The sequence below is a fragment of the Mus musculus genome, chromosome 5 (genome assembly GCF_000001635.26).
Source record: "Mus musculus strain C57BL/6J chromosome 5, GRCm38.p6 C57BL/6J".
NCBI lineage: Eukaryota > Metazoa > Chordata > Mammalia > Rodentia > Muridae > Mus > Mus musculus.
In genome coordinates, this window is record NC_000071.6 from 14,188,414 (window position 1) to 14,212,650 (window position 24,237).

Genomic DNA, 24,237 nt, shown 5'->3' on the forward strand with positions numbered 1-24,237 from the left:
GGGAACAAGGGCACACCTATTCCCCATCCTTTGTTTTCTTGAACTTCTTGTTGTTAGGGTGTAATAATCTCTCACAGGATGACTGCCTCACTGCTAAATGTGTCTTGTCTTACTTACTTTTCTGACTTTACGATCCTGCTGCTGCTGGAAATACTGGCCTACGATCTTAACAATCTCACATGTCAGTGATATCCTCTCGTTCCCTGTCACTAGCACCTTCACCTACCCTGTCACTACACTCAGTAGGCTTCACTGCCCTCATCTGTTAAATGACTCAGACACCAAAGCAAAGCAAAGCAAAGCAAAGCAAAGCAAAGCAAAGCAAAGCAAAGCAAAGCAAAGACCAAACTTTCTTTCACACACTAAGTCTAAAATCTGATAGAAGAGATAGTGTAAATCAGTTAGAGAGAGATGAAAACCAGCTTTTAAAGAGGAAAGGAAACTGCTGATATGCTTTGGGTTATATGGATAATTTAATTAACCTTTTATCTTTGACAATTCATAACAAATGTTTCAAAAGGTATTTCACAAAATAAGGATTTAGTTTTAAAGAGTCATAAGCAGTAACATGTTAAAGTCTAGAAAAATCTAAAAAGCATTAGAAATATAGCAGGAAGTTATAAATAAATAAAGATTATATCAAAATAATTTGAAAGAGTGAATTTGTCTTACTGAATAAGCTAAAGGTGCAAGCTCATTATAGTCAGTGAGGGTACAATAAAATAACTGTTGTCTTCAGAAAATTAGCAAAATAATGTAAATATATTCAGTTGGATATGGGTGTCTTGAGATAGGACTTCCTTGTGGTTGTTGCTTACAGGAATAGAAGAATATATGAACATTTTGTTGCTTCTTTCAAACTTTCACTATTGTTTTCATTATTGTTACTTAATTTATATCTAACTTTATGTCTTCTTCACTTTAACTTTTGTCCTTTCATAGGTACAGGTAACCACCACTCCTGATGTGATTATAGTCTTAAAATATAGACCTCCCTCAGGCACTGGCCACCACCAAGTAATTGACACAACAGTTTTGTGATTTTTGAGGTTGATATTTTATTAGAATCATATGGAAGATGAAGTTTGACACCATTTTCTTTCATGTAGCACGAACTCCTTTGATGTATGGAAATGATTATACATATCAAAAGTCTGCTCTTTTAAAGCTGCATCATATTCTAGACCTACCACAGTTTGGTTATCCCTCAAGAGACCTCTGTGTCATTTCCTTTAATGTAGTCATCTAGAATGCATCTTGAGGGAAGATTGACTAACACAATCTCCCAAGACTTGTTTCCTTATTCCGTTCACTCTCTTCTAGTGAGCGCAACATGTAACTTGCTTTGGCTGCATAGAATATGACACTTGTGACAGGACATCATTACTATGATGAGTTATGTGACAGACACTGAGGGATCTTATAGGTTAGTCCCCAATCCGTTATCTTTCACATTGACTTACAAGTTAAGTCAGTTCATGGCACTGAGACGCCGTCTGGAGATGAGAAACTCTCCTTGTGCCTGAAGAAGGATTATTATCACCAAGCGTCTGGAGAAAACACCTCTAACCTTTGCTTAGCCCTTGCACTTTCTTTCAGTGTTGAGTGAGTGCCTGTGGCATAGCCTTCCCCCACATTAATTCAGAGCTGACCACTCTGATGAAGGCACTGTGGTAAGCCCTGAGGTTCTTAGCCATTGCTCATCCCAGTTCCTGTTTCTCACACCTGACCCTTACATGACACACGCACACACAGACACACACAGACACACAGACACACACATGCACGCACGCACGCACGCACTGAGTCATGGGTTATGGGGTCTGTGTATCTAGAGAATCACTCAGGCCCAAAGGCTACTAGTACACTAGTTACTAGAGACGGGCAGGTTTCTCTCACTCCCACTGTCTACAGTAGCATACTGACACTCTGTGTGAACATGTCACCATGTGACACCAAATGAATATTTGCTCGCCTAGCAGTTACATTCTTCACTCTTACCTTTCCCTCCATCAGTATTATTTTCATAGAGTTTTCCCTCAGCCCTTGATTATTTCTGTATTCAATTTCCTAGTACAATTAGTAATTGTTCATGTCAGTCTGATCTTGTATAATTCGCTTTATCATTTCTGGCCTCAATTCCCTCTAGAATGATATCAAAAAATAACCTACTCTAAAACTTAAAAAAAATCAGTGCCTTGCTAATCTTTTTGAAATGAATGAAACAATTTTATCAAAAGAGAAAGCTTGGATGAGCCTAATATACTACAGAGACCAATGCTACCATGTGCTGGCAAGTTCATGGACATTTCGTTAGATATGCTATAAACCCAAACCTTAGCTACTACCATGCAGCAAATCAGTGGACTCCTCATGGGAAGAGGAGATGGTGTAGCAGTTCATAGGCCTTTGCCAGAAACACCAGCCAAGATCCAAGCGAAAAGATGCCATTGTATCCAATATACTTGCTAACCTAGTTTTAAAATAGTATGTGAACATGGAAAGATCTAACACAGGCACAGACTGAAGCTTGACCCTTTGTGTAGTAACTTACACCAATACGGAAAGGCACCAAAACCCACAAACAAGGACAAATAAAGAAACAAATACTACTGGAATTTTCTTACAACTCTCATTTCTTTTGGTGAAAAAGCGTTCCTGTAATAATAAGAATTTCAGGGGAGTATGACAAAGAACAAAAGAAAAGGAGCTTAGTGGTAGTGAGATGATGAATGGAAAGTTACTCTCCCTGTTTCTAGATAAAACCAGGTCTTGTGGATATTCTAGTGAAGTCCAAATAACATCAGTGACTCCTGAGGCTGAAGCAACTCTACACATCAAATGTCATCGTATTGGAGGCTAAAAGTGGATGAGAATGGATTCAATTTTAAAAGAAAGTGAAACCAGCACTAGTGAGATAGCTCAGAGAATAAAAATATTGGTCATCAAACCCAAAGAACTAACTCAGCTTAAACCTTGGGACACACAAGTTAGAAGGTAAGGACTGGCTTTCACAAGTTGTCCTTTGACTTTCACACATGTCCTGTAGTATTCACACCTCTCATTGCATTAATAAATAATCTTATTAGGGTTCTTGTTGTGATAAAACACCATGATGAGAAAGTAGCTTGGGAAGAAATAGGTTTATTTCATCTTACACGTCCACATCACAGGCCACCATGGAAAGTAAATCAGGGTAGAAACCCAAGCAGGGCAGGAGCCTGGAGTGAAGGCAGTGACTGAAGCAGAAGCTGTAGAGGAGCAGTGGTTATTGGTTTTCTCATTTTTAGCATTCTCAGCCTGTTTTCTCGTAGTATCCAAGATGACTTGGAGTGGCACCAGTCAGTAATCTTGCCCCTCCCACACCAAGCATCACCCAAGAAGATTCCCTGCCGGCTTGCCAATAAGACCAGTCATTTTCTGGATTGAAGTCCCTCTTCCCAAATGACTAGATTGTGCCAACTTGGTATAAAACTAGGCAGCTTGTAAGTAAATAACGAAATAAACATGAAGCAGAATCCACTAGTTTTTACCTCAAACAATAAGAATAATATGAGTTCTAGGAAATAAGATATTAAAACATCAGAAAGTTTGATTGACTTCAATAGCACTTATCTATAAATAATAATGAAAATCATTTTCAGCTTTTGGCTGTTTGTATGATATTTTGTACTCTAAACTCATGTAACCTGCACACAGTGAACTCTTTCACCCATCCTTTACAAATAACTCAAAGAACAGAGATAAATTAAAAATCTCATCTGCCTAAGATTGTACGCGATATTTTCAGTTTTTTCTCTTCTCTTCTCTTCTCTTCTCTTCTCTTCTCTTCTCTTCTCTTCTCTTCTCTTCTCTTCTCTTCTCTTCTCTTCTCTTCTCTTCTCTTCTCTTCTCTTCTCTTGTCTTCTTTTTCTCTCTTTCTTTCTCTCTCTCTCTCTCTCTCTCTCTCTCTCTCTCTCTCTCTCTCTTTCTTTCTTTCTTTCTTTCTTGAGTCAGGGTTTCTCTGTATAGCCCTGGCTGTCCTGGAACTTACTCTGTAGACCAGGCTGGCCTTGAACTCAGAAATCCTCCTGCCTTTGCCTCCTACATGCTGGGATTAAAGGCATATGCCACCACTGCCTGGTCATATTTTCAGTTTTTAATATCTATCATCTCTGTCTATCTTCTGCCTATCTATTATCTATCTATCTATCTATCTATCTATCTATCTATCTATCTATCTATCTACTATATATCTATCAATCATCTATATGTCAATTTATTATGTACAGATAGATATGTCTTTATCTCACATAGGACTATTTTCATACATGTAGCTCTAAATTTATCTATATCAAATTCCCATAGGGAGTTATGACAGAATTCTAAAAGAGATATAATGATCTCCAGCTGGTCACATAATTCGGGGCAAGTTATAATAGTTTGTTATGTATAGAGTTGTGAAACTAAATTAAGGTAAATAAAGTACCTAGAAGTAGTTCTTGGAAAATAAATGCTCAGATATCAGCTATTGCCATCATCAACTCCTCTGCTTTGCAATATCTTACTTTCCCCTGCAACATCACCTGCTATCACCCTTGACAAATCTGATGGTTTTTTTTTCCCTTGTTTCTTTTTCGTTATTTGGAGACGGGTTTTCTCAGTGTAGCCCTGGCTATCTGGGAATGATCACTGTAGACCAGGCTGGCCTTGAACTCAGAGAGATCTGCCTGCCTCTCCCTCCCGAGTGCTGGGATTAAAGATGTATGCCACCACTGTTACTCCTAACATGTCTTGTTATAATTCTTTTTCTGCTGTCACCTTAAAAGCACCCAAACTGACAATCATATTCAATGTGTGATGTCCTTAAAACCCCACTCTTCCATCCCTCACAACTGTAACGCTGCCTTTTTCCTTTCCGCGTCTGCCTGTAATCTCATTTGTAACCTCTCTCTGCCAAACACACTGAATCTGACTGTATCCAACCATTTTCCAACCCACTCCTCTTTCCTCTTGCACATCAGGATCATTCTTATCTTAACTGTTCCGTCAGAATGACATACTTCTACCCACATTATTTCTAATGACAAATTCATCTTGCTAATCATTGTCTCTTCACTCATTTGTGAGTTTCTGTTGGACCATGATGGAAGAAATCCAAATGCCTTATCTCACTTAGCCAGCGTCCCTCCCTGCCTGGCTTTTCTACAGCTTCTCAGTCTTTGTTTCCCTCCTGCTTATTTATCTTGTGATATGTGTTTGTTGAGGCAACGAGTATTTGTTGTCACTTGCTATCCTCAATCTTTCATTTCTGTTTATATTGAAATGACTTATTTATTCTTTTATGATATAGTATGTGTATCTTATTATCAAGATACTTGCTAATAAGATCTTTCTCTTAGTACCTGTGAATTTGGATATGTTTGTTAATAGATCTGAGACTATGAACCTTTATTTGTAAACTCAGGATAAAATTACACATCTTATTGTAATAGATTAAATACATTAAATAAAATGTTAAGAAGTGGGAGAGAAAGTATTCCCAATATTGGATCTTAGAAAACTGCTGTTTTCACTTCTTCATTAAATCACCTTATAATATTACTAACACTCCCCCTCCTCTCAAGCCGAACAACCCTAACCTCGGGGCCGGAAATAGTTTCAAATATTCACATGACACTTTTACTTAAATAAGACTTTATTATAGGAGATATTTACATGGAGTCCTTCATTGGACATTTTGGTTTCTGTTCAATGCAAAGTTCACTTTTGGTTTATGATGTTCTTTGTAGGATCACTGTACATTTAAATTGTTATATTTAATATTTGTTATCAAAAGCGAGGGAAAATAAGATTGGCATAGTGGCACATACCTTTTACTTCCAGCTTTCAAGAAGCAGAGGTAGTCCGATCTCTGTGCACAGTTTGACACCAGCTAGGTTTACATAGTGGTACCTTGTCATAACCAAAGTGGGGAAAAGGAGGAAGATGTAGGAAAGGACTTAGTGTTTGTGAGTGCTCTGAAGAAAGGAATAAATGACCATTTGCATAACAACACAGCATTGTGCACAGAGCAGAGCACTCTTTGACTTGAAAACCTGACCTATCATGGAGTGGTCATTTGATGAAATGTTCACTCTGCATTGCTTTGTTCGTTCTTTACCTACTTATCAGATGCTTCTACTGAAAGACCCTGCTCACCTAATTCAAAGGTTTATATAATTCTATTAGATATAGTGATCTTTTTCTTTCATATATATATATATACATACATATATATATATATACATATATATATATATATATATATACACACACACACACATAATATATATGATATAAATGTGTATATGTAGCAAGAGAAGTAACTGTATAGATAGATAAGTAAATATATAGAGAGACATAAATCCTTAAAATGAAATATGTTAAGGAGTTTATTATTCTATTTCCATACAAAAATAGCTCTCTTATACTTTGGCAAAATGAAGTATTGGGAACAAAGAGAAATGTTGGAAATTCAGGCTCATATTCAGCACCAAGCCTTGTAGCAGAGATTCGCACTCCACATATAGACATTGCCTATGATGTAAGAATCCCAATATTAGAGAACATTATTTAATTTCTTGAGGATCAGAGAATAATTTAGGAATAACATTTTATGCAAAAATAAGATAGCTCAACCCAAGCATATTTCTTGTTCTGTATATTTCTTCTTTCCTGCGGAAACAGCCAGGAGGCTTTTACGAAGGCTCCTCTGAGGATTATGAACATCTTTGTCCATTAGCCCTATTTTTTCTAATTTTCTTTGTTGACATTATTATGTCCAAGAGCTCTGTGGTTTCAGCCGGGCTGAATGACGAGTCGACTGCTACAGAAAGCGTGCTCTGCCATGCAGCTGTCCTGTCCCTACTGCACAGATGGCGGATTTATTTTCCCTTTTACCAGCAGCCCCTTTCTTCCCCACACAGGACTGTGTGATCCTTTGTGATTGTGTATGACTCAATGCAAAAGTAGCACTCAGCCTTGAGGAGTTTTCAAATGTGCCCAAGTAAAGGGGGACAGGGAGTGCAGAACTGGGGCTGTTTCCAAGACTCTCTGCATACTAAAAAGGGCTATGACCTCATGAGAAGCAGATATTCATCCTCTTATAAAAAGCATCTTTGTCCTAAAAACAGAATTATGATTTTCCCTTCATTCTGCATGGACGGAATAACAGTAGAGCAGTCAAACTCAGGGATGGTCAACAGGGGGAGCAGGCAGAGAACATCCAGACCTTCCAACTTAGCTGGAGCTGAGATTAGTGCTTTCTTGCCATGTATTTATGTCTAAATAATTTTATCAAACTAACAGTCAAACTTTTGAATGTATATGTGTTCAATCAGAGCTTTCTATATAATCCTATATTATGTAAGAAATTAACAGTTAGAGATCATTTAGTCTTATATATAGCTATACATATGTAATTCACATATTACACATATATTAATGTCCTTGTATATCACATGTTTAATAAAAAGCAGATGCACTATTACTCAGTTCTTCAGTATTGCCTGGTCAGATATCTTATATAATGAATAGAGAAATTAAATACCTTATACTGAAAAACATGTAACTATACTATAATTTCTACAAAATTATTATATACAGTAACTATATATCTGAAACTGTTTAAAAATAGCCCATTGTAATTGTTAATGTGCTTGGTATTTTACTCAGTAAATGAAATGATGATGGTTGGACCATGAAGTCAGTTATAACAAAAGTTTGTTTTCTTCTCCTGTTGCATACACAGAGACCTGCTTGGATATTGAGTGATTTGCTTATGTAAAGAGAATCCAGATAATCTACCTATGAATCTTACTATGGACTGGTGTTTTTGTTTCAATTCAAGCTGCAGATCAGAAATCTTTATAGATTGGTTAACCATAAGTGATGGATTTTTTTTATCCCATTAGTTAATCATTTTCCAAAATCAAACCCAGATGATAATAAGATGAATAAATCAGAGTCAGATGGAGATGATAATTGAAAGAAAACTGTGCTGGTATTTCAAGTAATAAAAAATGCATTTGTTTTCTTAATCTCGAAATTAGATGTTTAATTGTGATTTTAAATTTATCTTTATTTAATTAAAACATAATTACATTATTTCCCTTTCTCAATCTCACTAATCTCTCCCATTTTCCTCACAAATTTATGGACCTTTCTTCAATTATTGTTTTACATACAGACATACAACTAAATATGTAAAGGTAACTAATGAATCTGTTGATGTTGCTTTTTTGTGTAGAGTTGAGGGGTTGACTACTGGTATTGGATAACAATTTATAGGATTCTTTCTCAGTGAAGACAAATTTGCCCTCTCTCAGCACTTGTTAATTGATTGTAACTCCTCATCCAGAAATGTCAGCTGGCGTTATTGTTCAGGTCTTGTTTAGGCAGCCATATTGTTGAGCCTTCATGTACGCACCTTCCCTGTCACATCTTAAAGATACTCTCCAAATGTGGTCCTCTTGGCAGGTATACTCTCTCCACACGCCTCTTCTGTAATGTTTTCTGAAACTTACACGTAAGGATTGTGTTATACATGAATTAATGAAACGTCTTTCTGTATTTTCACCAGTTGTATCTTTCAGCAATGCTGATCTTCCTTCTGCTTCCAAGAGAAGCTTGTTTGATGAGGGGCATGAACTACACTTGTCAGTATTTAGACTGCAGTTACGAATTCTACTAACTTAGAACAATGGCCACAGTACATTCTTTTCTAAGATGTGTGATCTCACCAGCCTTGGGTAACTGGCTAGGTTTAAAGTACCAGACATGATTTTCTTTTTGTTTAGAAGGACTTAAATCTACTTAGACAGCTGTTGGTTACTACCGACATGTAAGTGCCACTGTTGTGCCATAGGGATATCTTACTGTGCTGGTCAGTCTTGTGGTTTGTAAGCATCACAACTGGGTAGGACTACTGATTACATTCCTCCTTTGTCAGCTTGCATAGCATCTTCCGGTATCATGAAGGCAGTCCCCAGGAGGAGGTTTTTCAGGTCAGATACATCTCAATTTCTGGGTCCACTTTCGAAAATGCATGCTGCCTTCGACAATAGAGACCACTTCCTGAAGGCAACTCGGGATAATAGCACTAGCCTAATAATGTTTTTGGAGTCTTTTGGACTCTTTTAACAACAGCTCCTAAGATGGTTTCTCATGCCTGTCACTAGGCTTTCTGGTGGATAGGCTCTTGGGAAGGCACGCTATATCCTCACGTGGTGCAGCTTCATAGGTAGAATGGACACACACACACACACACACACACACACACACACTCACAGGCACACACGCACACACACACGCCTTTTATATAATTGTAGTAAATATAGAATAATGATTGTCTATGACTATTTCAAAGATCCTTAGAATTATTTATCCTTCTTCTCTCCTTCTCTTTCCATACTGTGCTTTCTCCTGTCTCCCCAACAAAAGTCCTTTCCTTCTAAATATAACTTTTAAAGTGCAACTGTACTGGCTAGTTTCACAAATACTACCCATGTATGCCTGTTTATAGTCCTAAGTTTATTCTTACTTCACTCTGTCAAGTTAGTATCCTTTTGGCGTCCCAGTTCATTTAGTCTTCATGAAATGGTAGTATGCAACTAAAATGGCATGAAGATAAAAATCATAATTATAATTAAAGATAATAAGATATAAATTGACTAGAATATTAAAGTTGGATACAAAAATTATCAAATTCTACTGTTGTAAGTGATTTTTTATAATCTACTGTGTATGTATATATTAAATTAATTTATAGTGTCTGATTGTAAACTGAGAATTACTGTGAGCATATTGAAGAATATATTAAAAACTCAGAATTTTCCAAAATTTTGAAGTGTCTTATGATGAATAAGAAGGTACTTGTACAAGTATTTGCAGAAGTGGTTCAGGAAGTACACAGTTTCTGTGAGCATGCTGGTACAAAGGCTCCCATAATTGCTAATTTTTAAAAGATTTATAAACTAATAGGAAATCATTTTAGGGCCTGTAATAGTTTGTGTGTTTTGAAGGAAGGTTAGGGGCTCGTAAGAATGTTGATAAAAAGCACTTGAGATCAGTAAAGCTGAAGTAGGGGCAAAAGTCAGACTTTGGACAGATGTGTCCCAGCTGTGTCTTCTGTGCTCTCAGACAATCAGCTCTCTTTATGACCATATTAGTTTAAGCAACCTCCCCAAGCACATATTTTTGAGTTTTAATGTCCTTTTTAGTCCAAAAATCATAGTCCCTATTGTTATCCAGTATTGATTATAACTTGGTTTTTAACTACTTAGAATAAGGCAAGTTTCATATACTTTATAACACACACACGCATACACACAAAGAATACTTTATTCATATCCAGAGCAGACTCATGAGGTCAGTATTTATTTTAGGCTCACTGAGATATTATGTACACATCATCAGGCCAATAAAACTTTTGCCCCGGTGTGTTTAAATAGCTACTATCCCTTGACACACCTGAGGAGGAACAACATTCCTGCTGCTTTCTGAAACCCATGTTGATAGAATATTTGGACCATAGACAATTAAAGGTGCTGTAAAGTGTCTATTAGTACAACCACATAGCAGTGTAAGTAATGCTACAGGGGAGGTGGCATAGACTCTGCAGAAAGGTGCATAGAAAAGAGCTGTGGGATATCAAGGAAGTCGTTTTGAAAGAACAGCTTCTATGGGTAGAGAAAAGGAATAATGGGATTCTGTTTCCATCAGGAAAATTGCAATTCAGAAACTGAAAATATTATCAAAAAATAATTTGTAATAATTGGAATACGCTAACCCAGTGCTGACTGGATGGGAGAATCAGGAATGATAAATGTGGGTTCAAAGAAAAGTCCTGACTGCTGCCTTAGGGGTTAGGTTTGCTTGACAGCAGGAGGACCATTTGTGAGAGAGGATGCAGAGGAAGGCTGTAGTGAAGAAACGGAGATGCTGAGGTATACCAGCAGGCTGGGGACAGCAGAGTGCAGCCCAGGAGCATGTTCCAACACACACCCAAGGGGCAAGGGGCTCAAAGAATTAGAAAGGAATGAGCACAGAAACAGGAATGGCAGAATAATGTTAAACCAAGAAGGAGGGAAAATGAACACCCTAGGAAATCATCATGGGAGATAATTTTGACTTCAAATATAGATTAAAGCGAATGTTTGTATAAAACCAGAAAATTTTACTTAGATATGCTATACCTGATGTGTTTATAGAAAGATAAAGAGAGGGGGGTATGTTCTATGGAGGTGTTGTCTGGTATGGGGGAAGGGGGTGCCTCAGGGGGCCCATGCTGAGGTATCCCTTCCCTCTGAGGGACCAGCCACAGGACAGTATAATATAAAATAGAGTTTATTCAGGGCTTGGGGAGGGGAGTTAAGAGGGTGGGGGGAGAGAGAGAGAGAGAGAGAGAGAGAGAGAGAGAGAGAGAGGCTGGCCATGATCACATGGACAGAGAGGGGGAAAGGAGGGGGCAAGCAGCCCCTGTTATAGTGAATCAGCCATACCTGGCTGTTGCCAGGTAACTGTGGGGTGGAGCTTAGACAGAAAGATAACAATACCTATATGATGAATGCCTTTAGTGGCATTTTAGTGTAAGTTTCTAAGCCCTTCCCCAAACACTTAATTAAATATAAACATTTGAACACACATCTAACAAATAATGAGATAAATATTCTCCTAATTGAAAAAAAAAGTTAATATTTATGTCTACTGCAATCATGCATTGAGAACCTCTTAAAAGATGTCCAACAGTGCTCAGCAAAGCAAACACCCTCTTGACTGCAATGCCAGAAGTGAAGAAAACTGAAATGATCATCGATATACAGTAGAAAATACTCCCTGCACATTGCTTCGGAGTTCCACTGAAAAGGTGTTACTTACCAGGAGTACCTTCTGACTTCTATGTGATTATTTTGAGAAAGGAACAAAAACATTTTTGAAATTTTTTCCTACATTTTTATTAGGTATTTATTTCATTTACATTTCCAATACTATACAAACCTCAAAAATTATCAGTAGAGAAAAAATAATGGAATCAAAAAGTGAAACGATTAACTTTAAAGTCTAAACATTAATTCACAGTTTTACTTCTTTTCCCCACTTGCTTCTTTAATTTGGGAAAGATTTTAAATATTTGTTAATGCTTGAATTTCATGTGAGAAGAGCAAAAATTAATAGTAGAGTAACCCATACTACAAATGTACTGGTGATATGCATTTTTAGTGTCCTCTCATGAAAACAGTTACAGTGTAACTTTCATGATTGAAAGTTCTGAATGAACATTGCAGGTATGTAAGGAACTTCAGCTATTCCACTGCCTTAACCCAACATTAGCAAAAGCTCAAAATGATTGTCAGAGTTCTCCTGTATTCATACATTTCAGGTTTCCCCCCACATTTCTTTGACAATGTCCAAGTGACACACAAAGGAAAATTAATGATATTAGTTTGAGAAACTAATTACTAGTTGAAACTATTTTATTTAATTGACATTACACTTACTATCTGACACATAATGGCGTACTGTTTTCGAAATCAAACATCTTTCAGGCTAGCTGGGTTCTAAGGGCCTGTTGCAAGTTTGAAAAAAAATTCTGCAAACAACTACCATTTATATTTAGAAATTTTTTTTAGTTTTATATGTCTATCTGCCCTTATTACTATGCTAGATGTCCATATCACACTCAAGTGAAAAATATAACCCATACGCTAATACTAGTGATACCTTGAAATTTTAAACTACCCCATTTAGACTGAACTCCAGCTGTTAAAACACAGATAATGAAAAACCAGTGTAAGTAGTGACCAGCGGCCTCAATGAGGTTAAACTCCAGAATCAAACATTGCTTGAACTGTGAACTTGATTGCTTTGGGGTCACTGACAACAGCTCCATGCCTCAAGTTCTCTGGCCCAGTAACTGAATTTCATGGCAGAAAATCATTACTTGATTATCAGCATATATTTTTGTTGATATATATATTTACATTATTTGCTATGGTTATGGTAAAGACAATATGTATATACACACATATATAATGTGTATGTATATAATACATATATTGCTTTTATCACAACAATAGCAAATGATGTAATTTTTAAAATTTCTTGTATGTAGTTAATTTTCATGCAAGTTGAGTAATCCCAAAAAGCAGTTAAAATTTGGAACCTGCTTGTTACTGCCATGATGTTAGTACTTTTTGCCATAATTTTTAAAATTACTATACTGAGTCTGAGAATATTTAAGATGACCCAGATCAACGTGGTTTTTCTGCCCCATTAATCAGGATAAAGGAGCTTCTACATTAAGGTCATGACCTAAATGAACAATTAAACAAATAAAAGCTACAATCACATCAGCTGTTTGATAAAAATATATGCAATGTCTTCAGCAGTCATCATCATAACAATATGTGGAGGGAGTGAACAAGAGAGAGAAGGTGAAGGAAGAGAGAAAGAGGGCACTTTTAGTGATAATCACTCCCTCTGTGTTACACTCATACCAACTTCAAATTACTCCCTGCTGTCTTCAACAGTGTCTATAGGGACAAAGCAAGTGATCTGTACAATTCCTCCATCTTAAGTCTTTAGTTTTATCTTAATAACAGCCATGACTCACTCAGTTATTTTCTATTCACTTCAAACCTAATTTATTAAACCTGGAAAGCATCCATCATAAGTTGTAAAAACATACATAAAATATATTATCTTTGTTGAATACCTAGGGCAAGGAAGAACATATCTGTTCTTTCTTTGATTTGGCAATCTAATCACACAATGAAAGCCAACATCTAATAATGCAGAGAACAATTGGATCATATTTATAAGCATTTACAGACAGCTACATTAGGCATGCCCAATGTACAGATAGACTAATTTCAGATAAACACCTAAAATCACACCTATGTTTTATAAGCTGGTTTGGAAGTGCACTGTGGAGAAACCAGATAGGGAAATTGACTTCTGGTTGGGCAGTACTGAGTCAGACAATATACACAGCTGTGAGGTAAGGACTTGGTGCCAGGTATTCAATTGATGTAGGAGATTCATAGATGGCAGTTGGAACATCTCTTCAAGCCCAGAGGCCTGTAAGGGAAAAAGGCAAGTAGATAAATATGGTTTGTTATGTTGAGATGTAAAAGCACTAGGATAGGCAGTGGGATCAGATAGGGAATCCTGGGGTGCAAATGGAGTCTGAGTTCTTGATAATAGACGGGCAATATTATCCTAAGTGCATTGTTGGGCTCAAATAAGAAGGAGGAGGGGAAGGGGAGGGGGAGGGGGAATAGGAGGAGGAGGAGGAGAAGGAAAGGAAGAAGAAGAGGAGGAGGAGGAGGAGGAGGAGGAGGAGGAGGAGGAGGAAGGGGAAGGGGAAGGGGAAGGGGAAGGGGAAGGGGAAGGGGAAGGGGAAGGGGAAGGGGAAGGGGAAGGAGGAGGAGGAGGAGGAGGAGGAGGAGGAGGAGAAGAAGAAGAAGAAGAAGAAGAAGAAGAAGAAGAAGAAGAAGAAGAAGAAGAAGAAGAAGAAGAAGAAGAAGAAGAAGAAGAATGTCTTAGTTAGGGTTTCTATTCCTGCACAAACATCATGACCAAGATCAAGTTGGGGAGGAAGGAGTTTATTCGGCTTACACTTCCATACTGCTTTTCATCACCAAAGGAAGCCAGGACTGGAACTCAAGCAGGTCAGGGAGCAGGAGCTGATGCAGAGGCCATGGAGGGATGTTCTTTACTGGCTTGCTTCCCCTGGCTTGCTCAGCCTGCTCTCTTATAGAACCAAGATTACCAGCTCAGAGATGGTTCCACCCACAAGGGGCCTTTCCCCCTTGATCACTAATTGAGAAAATGCCTTACAGTTGGATCTCATGGAGGCATCTACTCAATTGAAGCTCCTTTATCTGTGATAACTCCAGCTGTGTCAAGTTGACACAAAACTAGCCAGTACAAAGAAGAAGAAGAAGAAGAAGAAGAAGAAGAAGAAGAAGAAGAAGAAGAAGAAGAAGAAGAAGAAGAAGAAGAAGAAGAAGAAGAAGAAGAAGAAGAAGAAGAAGAAGAAGAAAATCCTTGGAAACAGGCAAGTCCTTCAGGACAGCTGGGACACAAACTAGAAGAGAAAGTGTTAGAGAAGGAGAATCACTACAGTATGCAGCACCGTGTCTGAAAGCCAAAGGACTTCAGGCTGCACTAGAGTGTATGCGAAGTCAACAGAAGAGATCAAGTTGGGAGCTGATACGAGGAAATTTATATTTCAGAAAGAAAAGTTCCTTAGTGGAGCAGAGGTCTGAGAGTCCAGTCATGAAGACGATCCATGAAGCTGTGATAAAATCATGATGATAATTGTTAAAGGAGTGAGACAAATAAGGGCCAGAGAGCAGACAAAGATGCTAAAGGAAGGGACAATGAATATAGAGGATAAATGTGTGTTTAAGTCTGATGACAATGAAGTGTCGCCATTGTGATTGGTTCCATCTCTGTAGCAGACTTTACTGACAAAACCATCTTTTACCTCGGAACATAAATGGTGAGAGCCAGTATTCTACCTAAGTTATTATTAGGCAGTCTGCTAATCAGAGAAAAGTTCTTGAATGGACTTTAAAGGGAATTTCTAGGGAAACAAGTTACTTGCCAATTGCACAGGTTTGGTTCAAATCATGCATTTTAGTGACAGATTTGTTTTCAATATTTGAAATCTTTAAATTAAATTCTTCATTGATGTTGATTGTGCTATCCTGAATGCAGATCAATTACAGATAAATTTGTTTTATTGTTCTTCAAAATATTAATATATGTAGTATGAAAAATTAGACATATTTAAGGATTTCCTATGGTGCCTCACTCTGAGCACAAATTGTGAAATGTGTTAATCAGGACAAATGTGTGTATCTCCTCAAGTATTTATTGTGTTTCTTTATGGTGAGAACACCGAAAATTCTTTCTTCTAGCTTTGTTGAACAATGTTTTCAATTGTCATTATCGATAGTCCCTTCTGTGCAACAAGACCCCAGAACTTGTCTATCTTATTGTGACTTAGTATTCATTGTTTCTATTTTCTCCCTCTTGACTCCTCTCATTTCACTGTAGTCTTTGTGGGTCCTCGTGCTGCTGAGGTGCTGGGCAGATGAAACACTGCATGCTAGACACATTTGCTTTGTGCTGGCTCCTTCGATGGTGCGAAAATGCACCCTAGGAAATGGGAGGCTGAAGCTAAGGGTTCGCAAGCTCCCTGCGGTCCAGTCGACAATGGAAACTGCATGGAGTCTGGAAGGAAGGGTCCAGGGGTGGGATGTTGTGGGGGGAGCATCTATGGGCCTGAGACAAGGAGCCTGGGGCATGGGGGGGGGGCGCGGTCTGGCTCCCAAACTCCTGGACATCCAGACTTCACTGGTTCACAGCGAGTTGGGAACAGAGTGGACTTGCAGTCTTCTGGACATCCATATGCTTCTGGATGTTGCAGAGGAGCTGAGAACAAAGGATGCCCACAGGGTGGGGATGAGCCCCGGGGTGGGCGGATGGGAAACTCTGGCTTAGCTCATGGGCAGAAGTCCTTAGCTTAGAGGTGTTTATCTGGGCCACTGGGGTGGGGAGTGGGGGCGGGGGGTGGAGAGTGGGGGGTGGGGGGTGGAGAGTGGGGATGTCGAGGGAGGAAGGGGGTTCTGTAGGAAGTGAAGGCCTCCTCCATGTTCCCCATGGAGATTCTTGATGGAAGAGACAGTCCTTTGTACCAAAATGTTTATTGATTGTTCATTGTGGAAAATGGGTACATTTCCACCTTCTCAGGGTAGACCAAAGATTGAATACCTTTAGCAGGAAGGAATCTCTGCGAAGGGATGCTTATTGGCAAAAACTTCAGGGCCTCTAGATACCTTGTTAGTATGGAGAACTCTGTCCTGGGCTACATGACCTCAGATCCTGTTTCCTATGTGGAAAGTGTGGCACATGTTTATGCCAGGAATCTGGTAGGGAGCAAGCCATCTCAAGTGGGTGCCCTAGGTGCTGGGGACTCTGAACCCACAGTCTTGAGTGTCATGTAATTCATGATATTCTCCATTGTCATTATGAGATTTGGTTTAATAATATGGAAATTAGACATACATGCTGAAAAAAAATAAAGACATGAGACTGATGAATAGACAAAAGGAAAATGTACGCTTTATGCTCAAATCTTGGGGGCTGTATGGGTCAAAAAATACTTTTTACATTATGAGTAACTTTGTAGCAACATTTGGGGAGAACATGGTAAGCTAGGTCCATAGAACATCTAAGCAATTGCAAGGATGAGAGAGATATGCATTTGTGATAAGATTGAAGGCTCGTGAGCTCTCAGGCCAGGCAACTGAAAGGATAAGAACCATCAGACTAGATTGTGGATGTGAATATTTTCTAACATGATAGAGAACCAAGCAAAAGAAAAGCACAGGCACGTAGCAATTTTGACAAAATACAGATGTTGTGAGCCTCCTCGTGGTTGCTGGGAGTTAAACACAGGACCTTTGAGAGAACAGTCAGTGCTCTTAACCACTGAGCCATCTCTCCTACCCCAGTGTCTAGGATCTTGATACGAATGTGTTTTATGGTTCTGGTTTGCAATGTGCATTATGTAGAGAAAATATTAAGAGAACTCTTAGAACACAGAGTTTAAGAGACAAAAAAAAGACAGGCAAGCACCACACTCCCTCTTGAGAGCTGTACAACTTTTTCTATGCCATTACAACAGTCATGAGTTTCATGGCAGAAACACCATATTGTCTAGCTCATAATTCTCTAAGGGAAAACCTAAAATGCAATTACTAGGTGAGAATTGAGATGTTAAGAGGACTGCCCAATTGGGAACTTACTTTATCGTTATCAGCAGCTTTGAGGGATCAACTGTGAGCTGGTATTGCCCCATTTGCCATCTTTAAAGGAAGCACTGGTGGCCCTTACTTCCTCTATCATAAATTCCATTACATAGTCCTGTTTTTAATCATCAAATCTTTCTCAGGACTTATGTTATTATATGATATCCACCTAGAACATCAAGTAGTCTCCCCTTCTCAAAATCCTTAAGTTATGCATCTTCAAAATGTCTTTGGTAGTATTAGTCTAGGAATTAAGCCAGACAAGAATTCTGTGTCTCCATTTTTGTGCCTGTTATAGTATCTCTGACTTAGTTCTAGAAAATTCAGACACATACTACAAAATTGATTGCAACTGTGTTATTTCAGAAGACATAATGAAAAGTCTCAGAGATGATATAAAATTGGAACAAAATTGTGGCATTTCTATTAATAGTAGAGTCGATGAGATGCGCCTTCTTAAATTATCTGTCTTCTGGTTTATTTATTTATTAGGAACTTTATACTTGCTATCAGCAGACTGATGAGTTTAAAAATTAGATTATTTTCAGTGTGTTCATAAAAGAGGCAAACTCTTTTTAGGGTTATTTAGCCTTAACCACACACAAAAATTGTTTTATATCATAAAGCACCATTGACGTTGTATGTGACAATTTTATTTCTGATTTATTCTTGCTTTAACTTTTAACTGCTCTAAACTGTCAGGAAGCTTGTGAGTACAGATAACTCACTTAGGCAACGTGTCTGACAGCCACTTAAATATTTGTTATAGGCAGTTGGGAGGTGGTGATGATGCTGATACCTCAAAAGGAGAGGAAATGATGACTTCAGACAATGTTGTCTATGATCAGAGACTTAATTCAGAATTCAGGTCATTGCAGTAAACTTAGTCCTTTGCTTGCTTTTACTATCAGGTGTTTAACAAGCATATTATTATTATTTTACATTTTTCTATTTTTATTGGATATTTTCTTCATATACATTTCAAATGCTATCCTGAAAGTCCCCTCTACCCACCCCCCCCCCCACCCTACTCCCCAACCCACCCACTCTTGCTTCCTGGCCCTGGCATTCCCCTGTACTGCGGCATATAATCTTCACAAGACCAAGGGCCTCTCCTCCCACTGATGGCTGACTAGGCCATCCTCTGTAATAAGCATGTTATAATAGCCCTTGTAAAGAAAAAGTGAACATACTGTTATGACTTCATCTGATTCAGCAGCTCAAGAATGAACTTAAAAGCAGATGTAGCAGTACTTTGAAGACATACTATAATTAATATAAAAATGTCTGGAGCACCCATATTAAAATTCTGCAAGAAGATTTCCCACATTCTGAGCAGTAGCGTGGAAACAAACAAGTATACAAACAAACCCAAATAAGACAATATTTTCATTCGTGGACCAAAAAGAAGAAGTTGCAAACTTATTCGTTTTTAAAACCGAATTGATAGATTGATGGACTTTTAGGGTAACAAGAATATAGGCTTTTACTAGAGAGGTGAAGTAAAATAAAAAAGTTTAATTTGTTTTTAAAATGAACATTTTGTTTTTAAAATGAACATTGTTGACCCAGGTTTAGCCACTGAACAAGTAAATATGAAATCTCCAAGAAAAGGGGGAAACGCTTTTAGTCGTGGTCCTTCTCAATGCTGTCTGGCATGAGGTATTGATGTCTGTCTTGTTAGGGTTTTACTGCTGTGAACAGACATCATGACCATGGCAAGTCTTAGAAAGGACATCTGATTTTGGCTGGCTTACAGGTTCAGAGGTTCAGTCCATTATCATCAAGGCAGGAGCATGGCAACATTCAGGCAAGTGTGGTGTGGGAGGAGCTGAGAGTTCTACATCTTCATCATAAGACTACTAACAGCATAATGACTTCCACGAAGCTAAGATGAGAGTCTTAAAGCCCACACCCCCAGTGACACCCCTACTCCAACAGTGCCACACCATTTAATAGTGCCACTCCCTGGGCTGAGAACATACAAACTGTAACAATGTCTAAGGCTATATTAGGACTCAGTGTTAACATTTATGTCTTCTCACTGTGGAATGTGATTTAATGAGTCTACATCTTCTGACAGCCTCTGACAGGGGCAGATGTTACATTGATGTGCTTCACATAGGATGAACATTCCAGCATGATTATCCATTTACTAAATTATTTTCAAAATGTCAAGGCTATGGATTTCTTGGTTGATCAGACACATGCTGAAATCCAAAATTCAGTCTAAGCCTCAGGAGCCTATGTGATGATTTCCACTAGGGAAAACTCTCAAAGTTTTAAAGAAAATTTAACTTCAGTAACTCCTATTCCACAAATCTAGGAGTTCTTTTTATTACTATTTCCTTTGCATTTACGATTTCTTTCACTCATGTGAAATTCAAACTCACTGTGGGATTCTTCCTCAAAAAAATGAGCAATGTTCTTTTTACACTTTCCAACACCTTCAATGTTGGTGCTAAGGTGTCTAATACTATCTGTTAGACACAATAACATCATTTGCAGCTTGAGATGAGAAGGTAAGTATCACAGAGGTCTAACCTATAGAAGATTTTGACATTAGCTAACATCTTGGAATTTTCTTCATGAGTTCTCTATAGCCTTTAAATTTTATATGCTTTTGTTGTTTGTTTTCTCAAATACTTCACAAAGTGACGGGACTTGGAGGGGCAGGCAAAACCCACACTCACACACTTGCTATCTTGGATGGAGTGCCATGGGTTTGCTCTGCAAATTTATATGAACCTCTCAGTATCAATGTTAGCTTGTAAGATCTATAACTCCTTCTCAGTTGGCCAATTTTATTCTCTTGCCTCTGAAAATTATTGTCTACAAACACTTAAAGAAGGATCTCCCAGCTTACTGCCATCTATACTGTCTTCTAAGTTGTGTACCACAGCTGAAGAAGAACACATTACTGCTGAGCCCAGTGAGGCAGCCATACCTCTGTGCTGTTCTACAAGACAGTGTTTCAGATTCAAAAATAAGACCAGATGGCCACAGGGACCAAATGAGCTCAGCATTTACTGGAAGGGTTTTGAAATGGATAGTGATCTTAGACAACCACACAGAGAAAAGGCAATATATAGAACAGGACACAGGAGGTAATGGGGTGCCCAGAAACTCACAGTAAAGCTTAAGAGAAGCATGTTCAACTGTGGTCAGCTGCCATGGGTGTGCTCCCAGCAGACTACACAGCCCTTACTAACAGAATGTTCTACTGAAAATTTTTTTCTGCAAAAGGTTTCACAGTTATTATTGCTAATTTCTTATATGCCTTTCTTGTACCCAAACACTTATGGCAGACTTACTGGATGTTAAAATATATATGAATGAGAATTGTGAAGTCTAGGAACAGCCAGGGAATTTTTCTGTAAATACATTCATGAAATAGAAGGCAATTGTATAATTGTATTTTTGTGGAAATATCTTATTTAATGATTTATTAATGTGACAACATATTACAAATTAAAAATGAAATACTGAATAGAATAGGACATTAACTCATATATGTACATTGTAATGAAATTATGAACTAATCATTCTAAATTATCAGTATTGAATATTTAATAACACTTAATGAAAATTATTAACATAAATATTCTAAACTATTGGTAGAAAATTCTATTCTTACTCTTTTCCAAATTATTCTAAAAATTAATAAGCCACATTAGGGATAAAAACCTCAATTCTCTTTGTAAGACTGAGCCTCTTTTTCAGTACCTTCTTCATCTTGTTTCTTCTTTGGACTATTTAGCTGGCTTATCTCAGTGTAGCTAACATTATCTAACTGGTTGAGAAAACTTGCTAATTTTTCTCGTCCCATCTGACAGCAGTGAGTTTGCATGAGCATCTGCCAAGCCTTTGCTTATTTATAAAACTCAACGTGTAACTTCATATCTTCCTCTTATCAGGGTCCCGATGACACCATGTAAGTTGTTAGTGACTTAACTTACTGTGTTCTATGTGAGCAATTAAACTCTTATCACAATTGGCACCTTCACAATGTCTTTCTGTTTTCTTTCCAGGAACCCCTGTTTCACCTGGAGTCACACAGATCTGAGAGAGGAAGGGGCAGATGTCCTTTTGACCCCAACTCCTCCTTTGTGTCCACGCTAGTTGGTAATTATCTTTGACACAGACATCAGGTGTCAGCCATGGTGATTTAAAATGTATTTTCCAATTTCCATAAATTCCTTGGCATGTCTTTATCTACTTTGCCTTGCCGAATCTATCAACTGGTATCTGGAGAAATGATGCTGAATTTCAAGTCATGCTATCTTTGGTAATCTGACTCTAAAATTAACTGCAGATGCCATAAAGTACTTATGTCTCATAATGAAAATCGAACATCTACAAATACTTAAAACAGAATGATTTTTATGGTGGCATTTAGCATTCAGGAAATATAACTTTATAATGGTTTGTATAAAAGCATAGCCAAAAAAATCAACTATTTTAAAATATGCCAATTTTCTATCTCACTATATGAAATAACTTAGAAAATTTTATGGGTATGTGTGGTTGTTGTATGCTTATTTTACATTTTTGATTATCCACAATACTCAGCAAAAACTCAATCTAAAGTTATTTATTTAAATTCTTATCTTACATTTATTCTCTGTCTGTCTGTCTGTCTCTGTCTCTCTGTCTCTGTACGTGTGTGCGCATGCGTGCGCATGCAGAGATCAATACACAGGTGTTTAATCATTCTTTCTACCATGTAGATGTTAAGATCTAGGTCAGATCATCTCAGCCATTTCCTTGTCCCTATTTATCTAAATTATTCTTTTTTTTTTTTTTTTTTTTTGATTTCTCTTAAGACTTATTCTTTTTTTTTTTTTCCCATTTTTTATTAGGTATTTAGCTCATTTACATTTCCAATGCTATACCAAAAGTCCCCCATACCCACCCACCCCCACTCCCCTACCTGCCCACTCCCCCTTTTTGGCCCTGGCGTTCCCCTGTTCTGGGGCATATAAAGTTTGTGTGTCCAATGGGCCTCTCTTTCCAGTGATGGCCGACTAGGCCATCTTTTGATACATATGCAGCTAGAGTCAAGAGCTCCGGGGTACTGGTTAGTTCATAATGTTGATCCACCTATAGGGTTGCAGATCCCTTTAGCTCCTTGGGTACTTTCTCTAGCTCCTCCATTGGGAGCCCTGTGATCCATCCATTAGCTGACTGTGGGCATCCACTTCTGTGTTTGCTAGGCCCCGGTATAGTCTCACAAGAGACAGCTACATCTGGGTCCTTTCGATAAAATCTTGCTAGTGTATGCAATGGTGTCAGCGTTTGGATGCTGATTATGGGGTGGATCCCTGGATAAGGCAGTCTCTACATGGTCCACCCTTTAATCTCAGCTCCAAACTTTGTCTCTGTAACTCCTTCCAAGGGTGATTTGTTCCCACTTCTAAGGAGGGGCATAGTGTCCACACTTCAGTCTTCATTTTTCTTGAGTTTCATGTCTTTAGGAATATCTAAATTATTCTTAAGCGAAAATATAAACTATAGTCTGATCAGCTCAAACTCACACTAAATGTGTGCATTGAAAGAATGCAGTGAGATTGTGCTGTGTGATAGATGTTGCAGTTTAATTCAGATTAATTAAATGAGTTTCCTAAAGATCTCTCTTTCTACAATAAAGAAGCACGCTTTTCTGTATTATTTAGGTTTGAAAACAAAGTCAAAGCACTTCAGAATTGCAACAATATGACCACATGAGAATTCCTATATCTAAAATGGATGGAAGTAATTCCTGATACCTAACAAGTCAGCTAAGAGTTCTTAGAATGGAGAGACTCTGAGGGTCCCTATGAACAAGATGCTATTATTACATTTTCATTGTATATTTTCAGTCATTTCTCATGACCATCAGTGCTCATTTCTCTTGGAAAAAAATGAGAAACTGTAAGTTGTAGAGACATCATATTCTAAGAAAACTGATAAAACTTGGAATAATTTGCTGATGTTTAAAAATATACTCTGAAGGGCTGGAGAAATGGCTTGTTGTTTAAAGACACTGGTTGCCCTTGCAGAGCTCTGAGGTTCAAATCTCAGCACTGACACAGTGTCTCACAACCTTCTCTAATGCTAGTCCCAGGGACTCTGATGTCCTCTTCTGACCCCACATATACACAGACACACATGCAAACAAAACACCCATACAATAACAATCAAGATTAAAAATATAAAATTAAAATATGCTATACTTGATTCACACTGTACGCTGGAAACCCTGTTTACTTCAAGTGTTCCAAGACTTGATAAGCTCTGTATTCTGCTCACTACACTTTTCTATCTGGATCATTGTTCTCAGACCAACAAGAAAAATTTTGTAGAGAAATAAAATCTTTATTAGTCAGAAGCTATGGCATTAACATTATAA

General features: G+C 38.0%; 1 protein-coding gene across 1 annotated transcript in view; it reads left to right on the top strand.

The window, feature by feature from the left end:
* The window catches only part of Sema3e (sema domain, immunoglobulin domain (Ig), short basic domain, secreted, (semaphorin) 3E), a 231,414-nt gene that overhangs the window by 163,138 nt on the left and 44,039 nt on the right, over positions 1-24,237 (top strand). Inside the window, exon 5 of the mRNA NM_011348.2 lies at positions 21,878-21,971. Within this exon, the coding sequence (NP_035478.2) occupies positions 21,878-21,971 (94 nt within the window). The remainder of the gene's footprint in view (positions 1-21,877; positions 21,972-24,237) is intronic.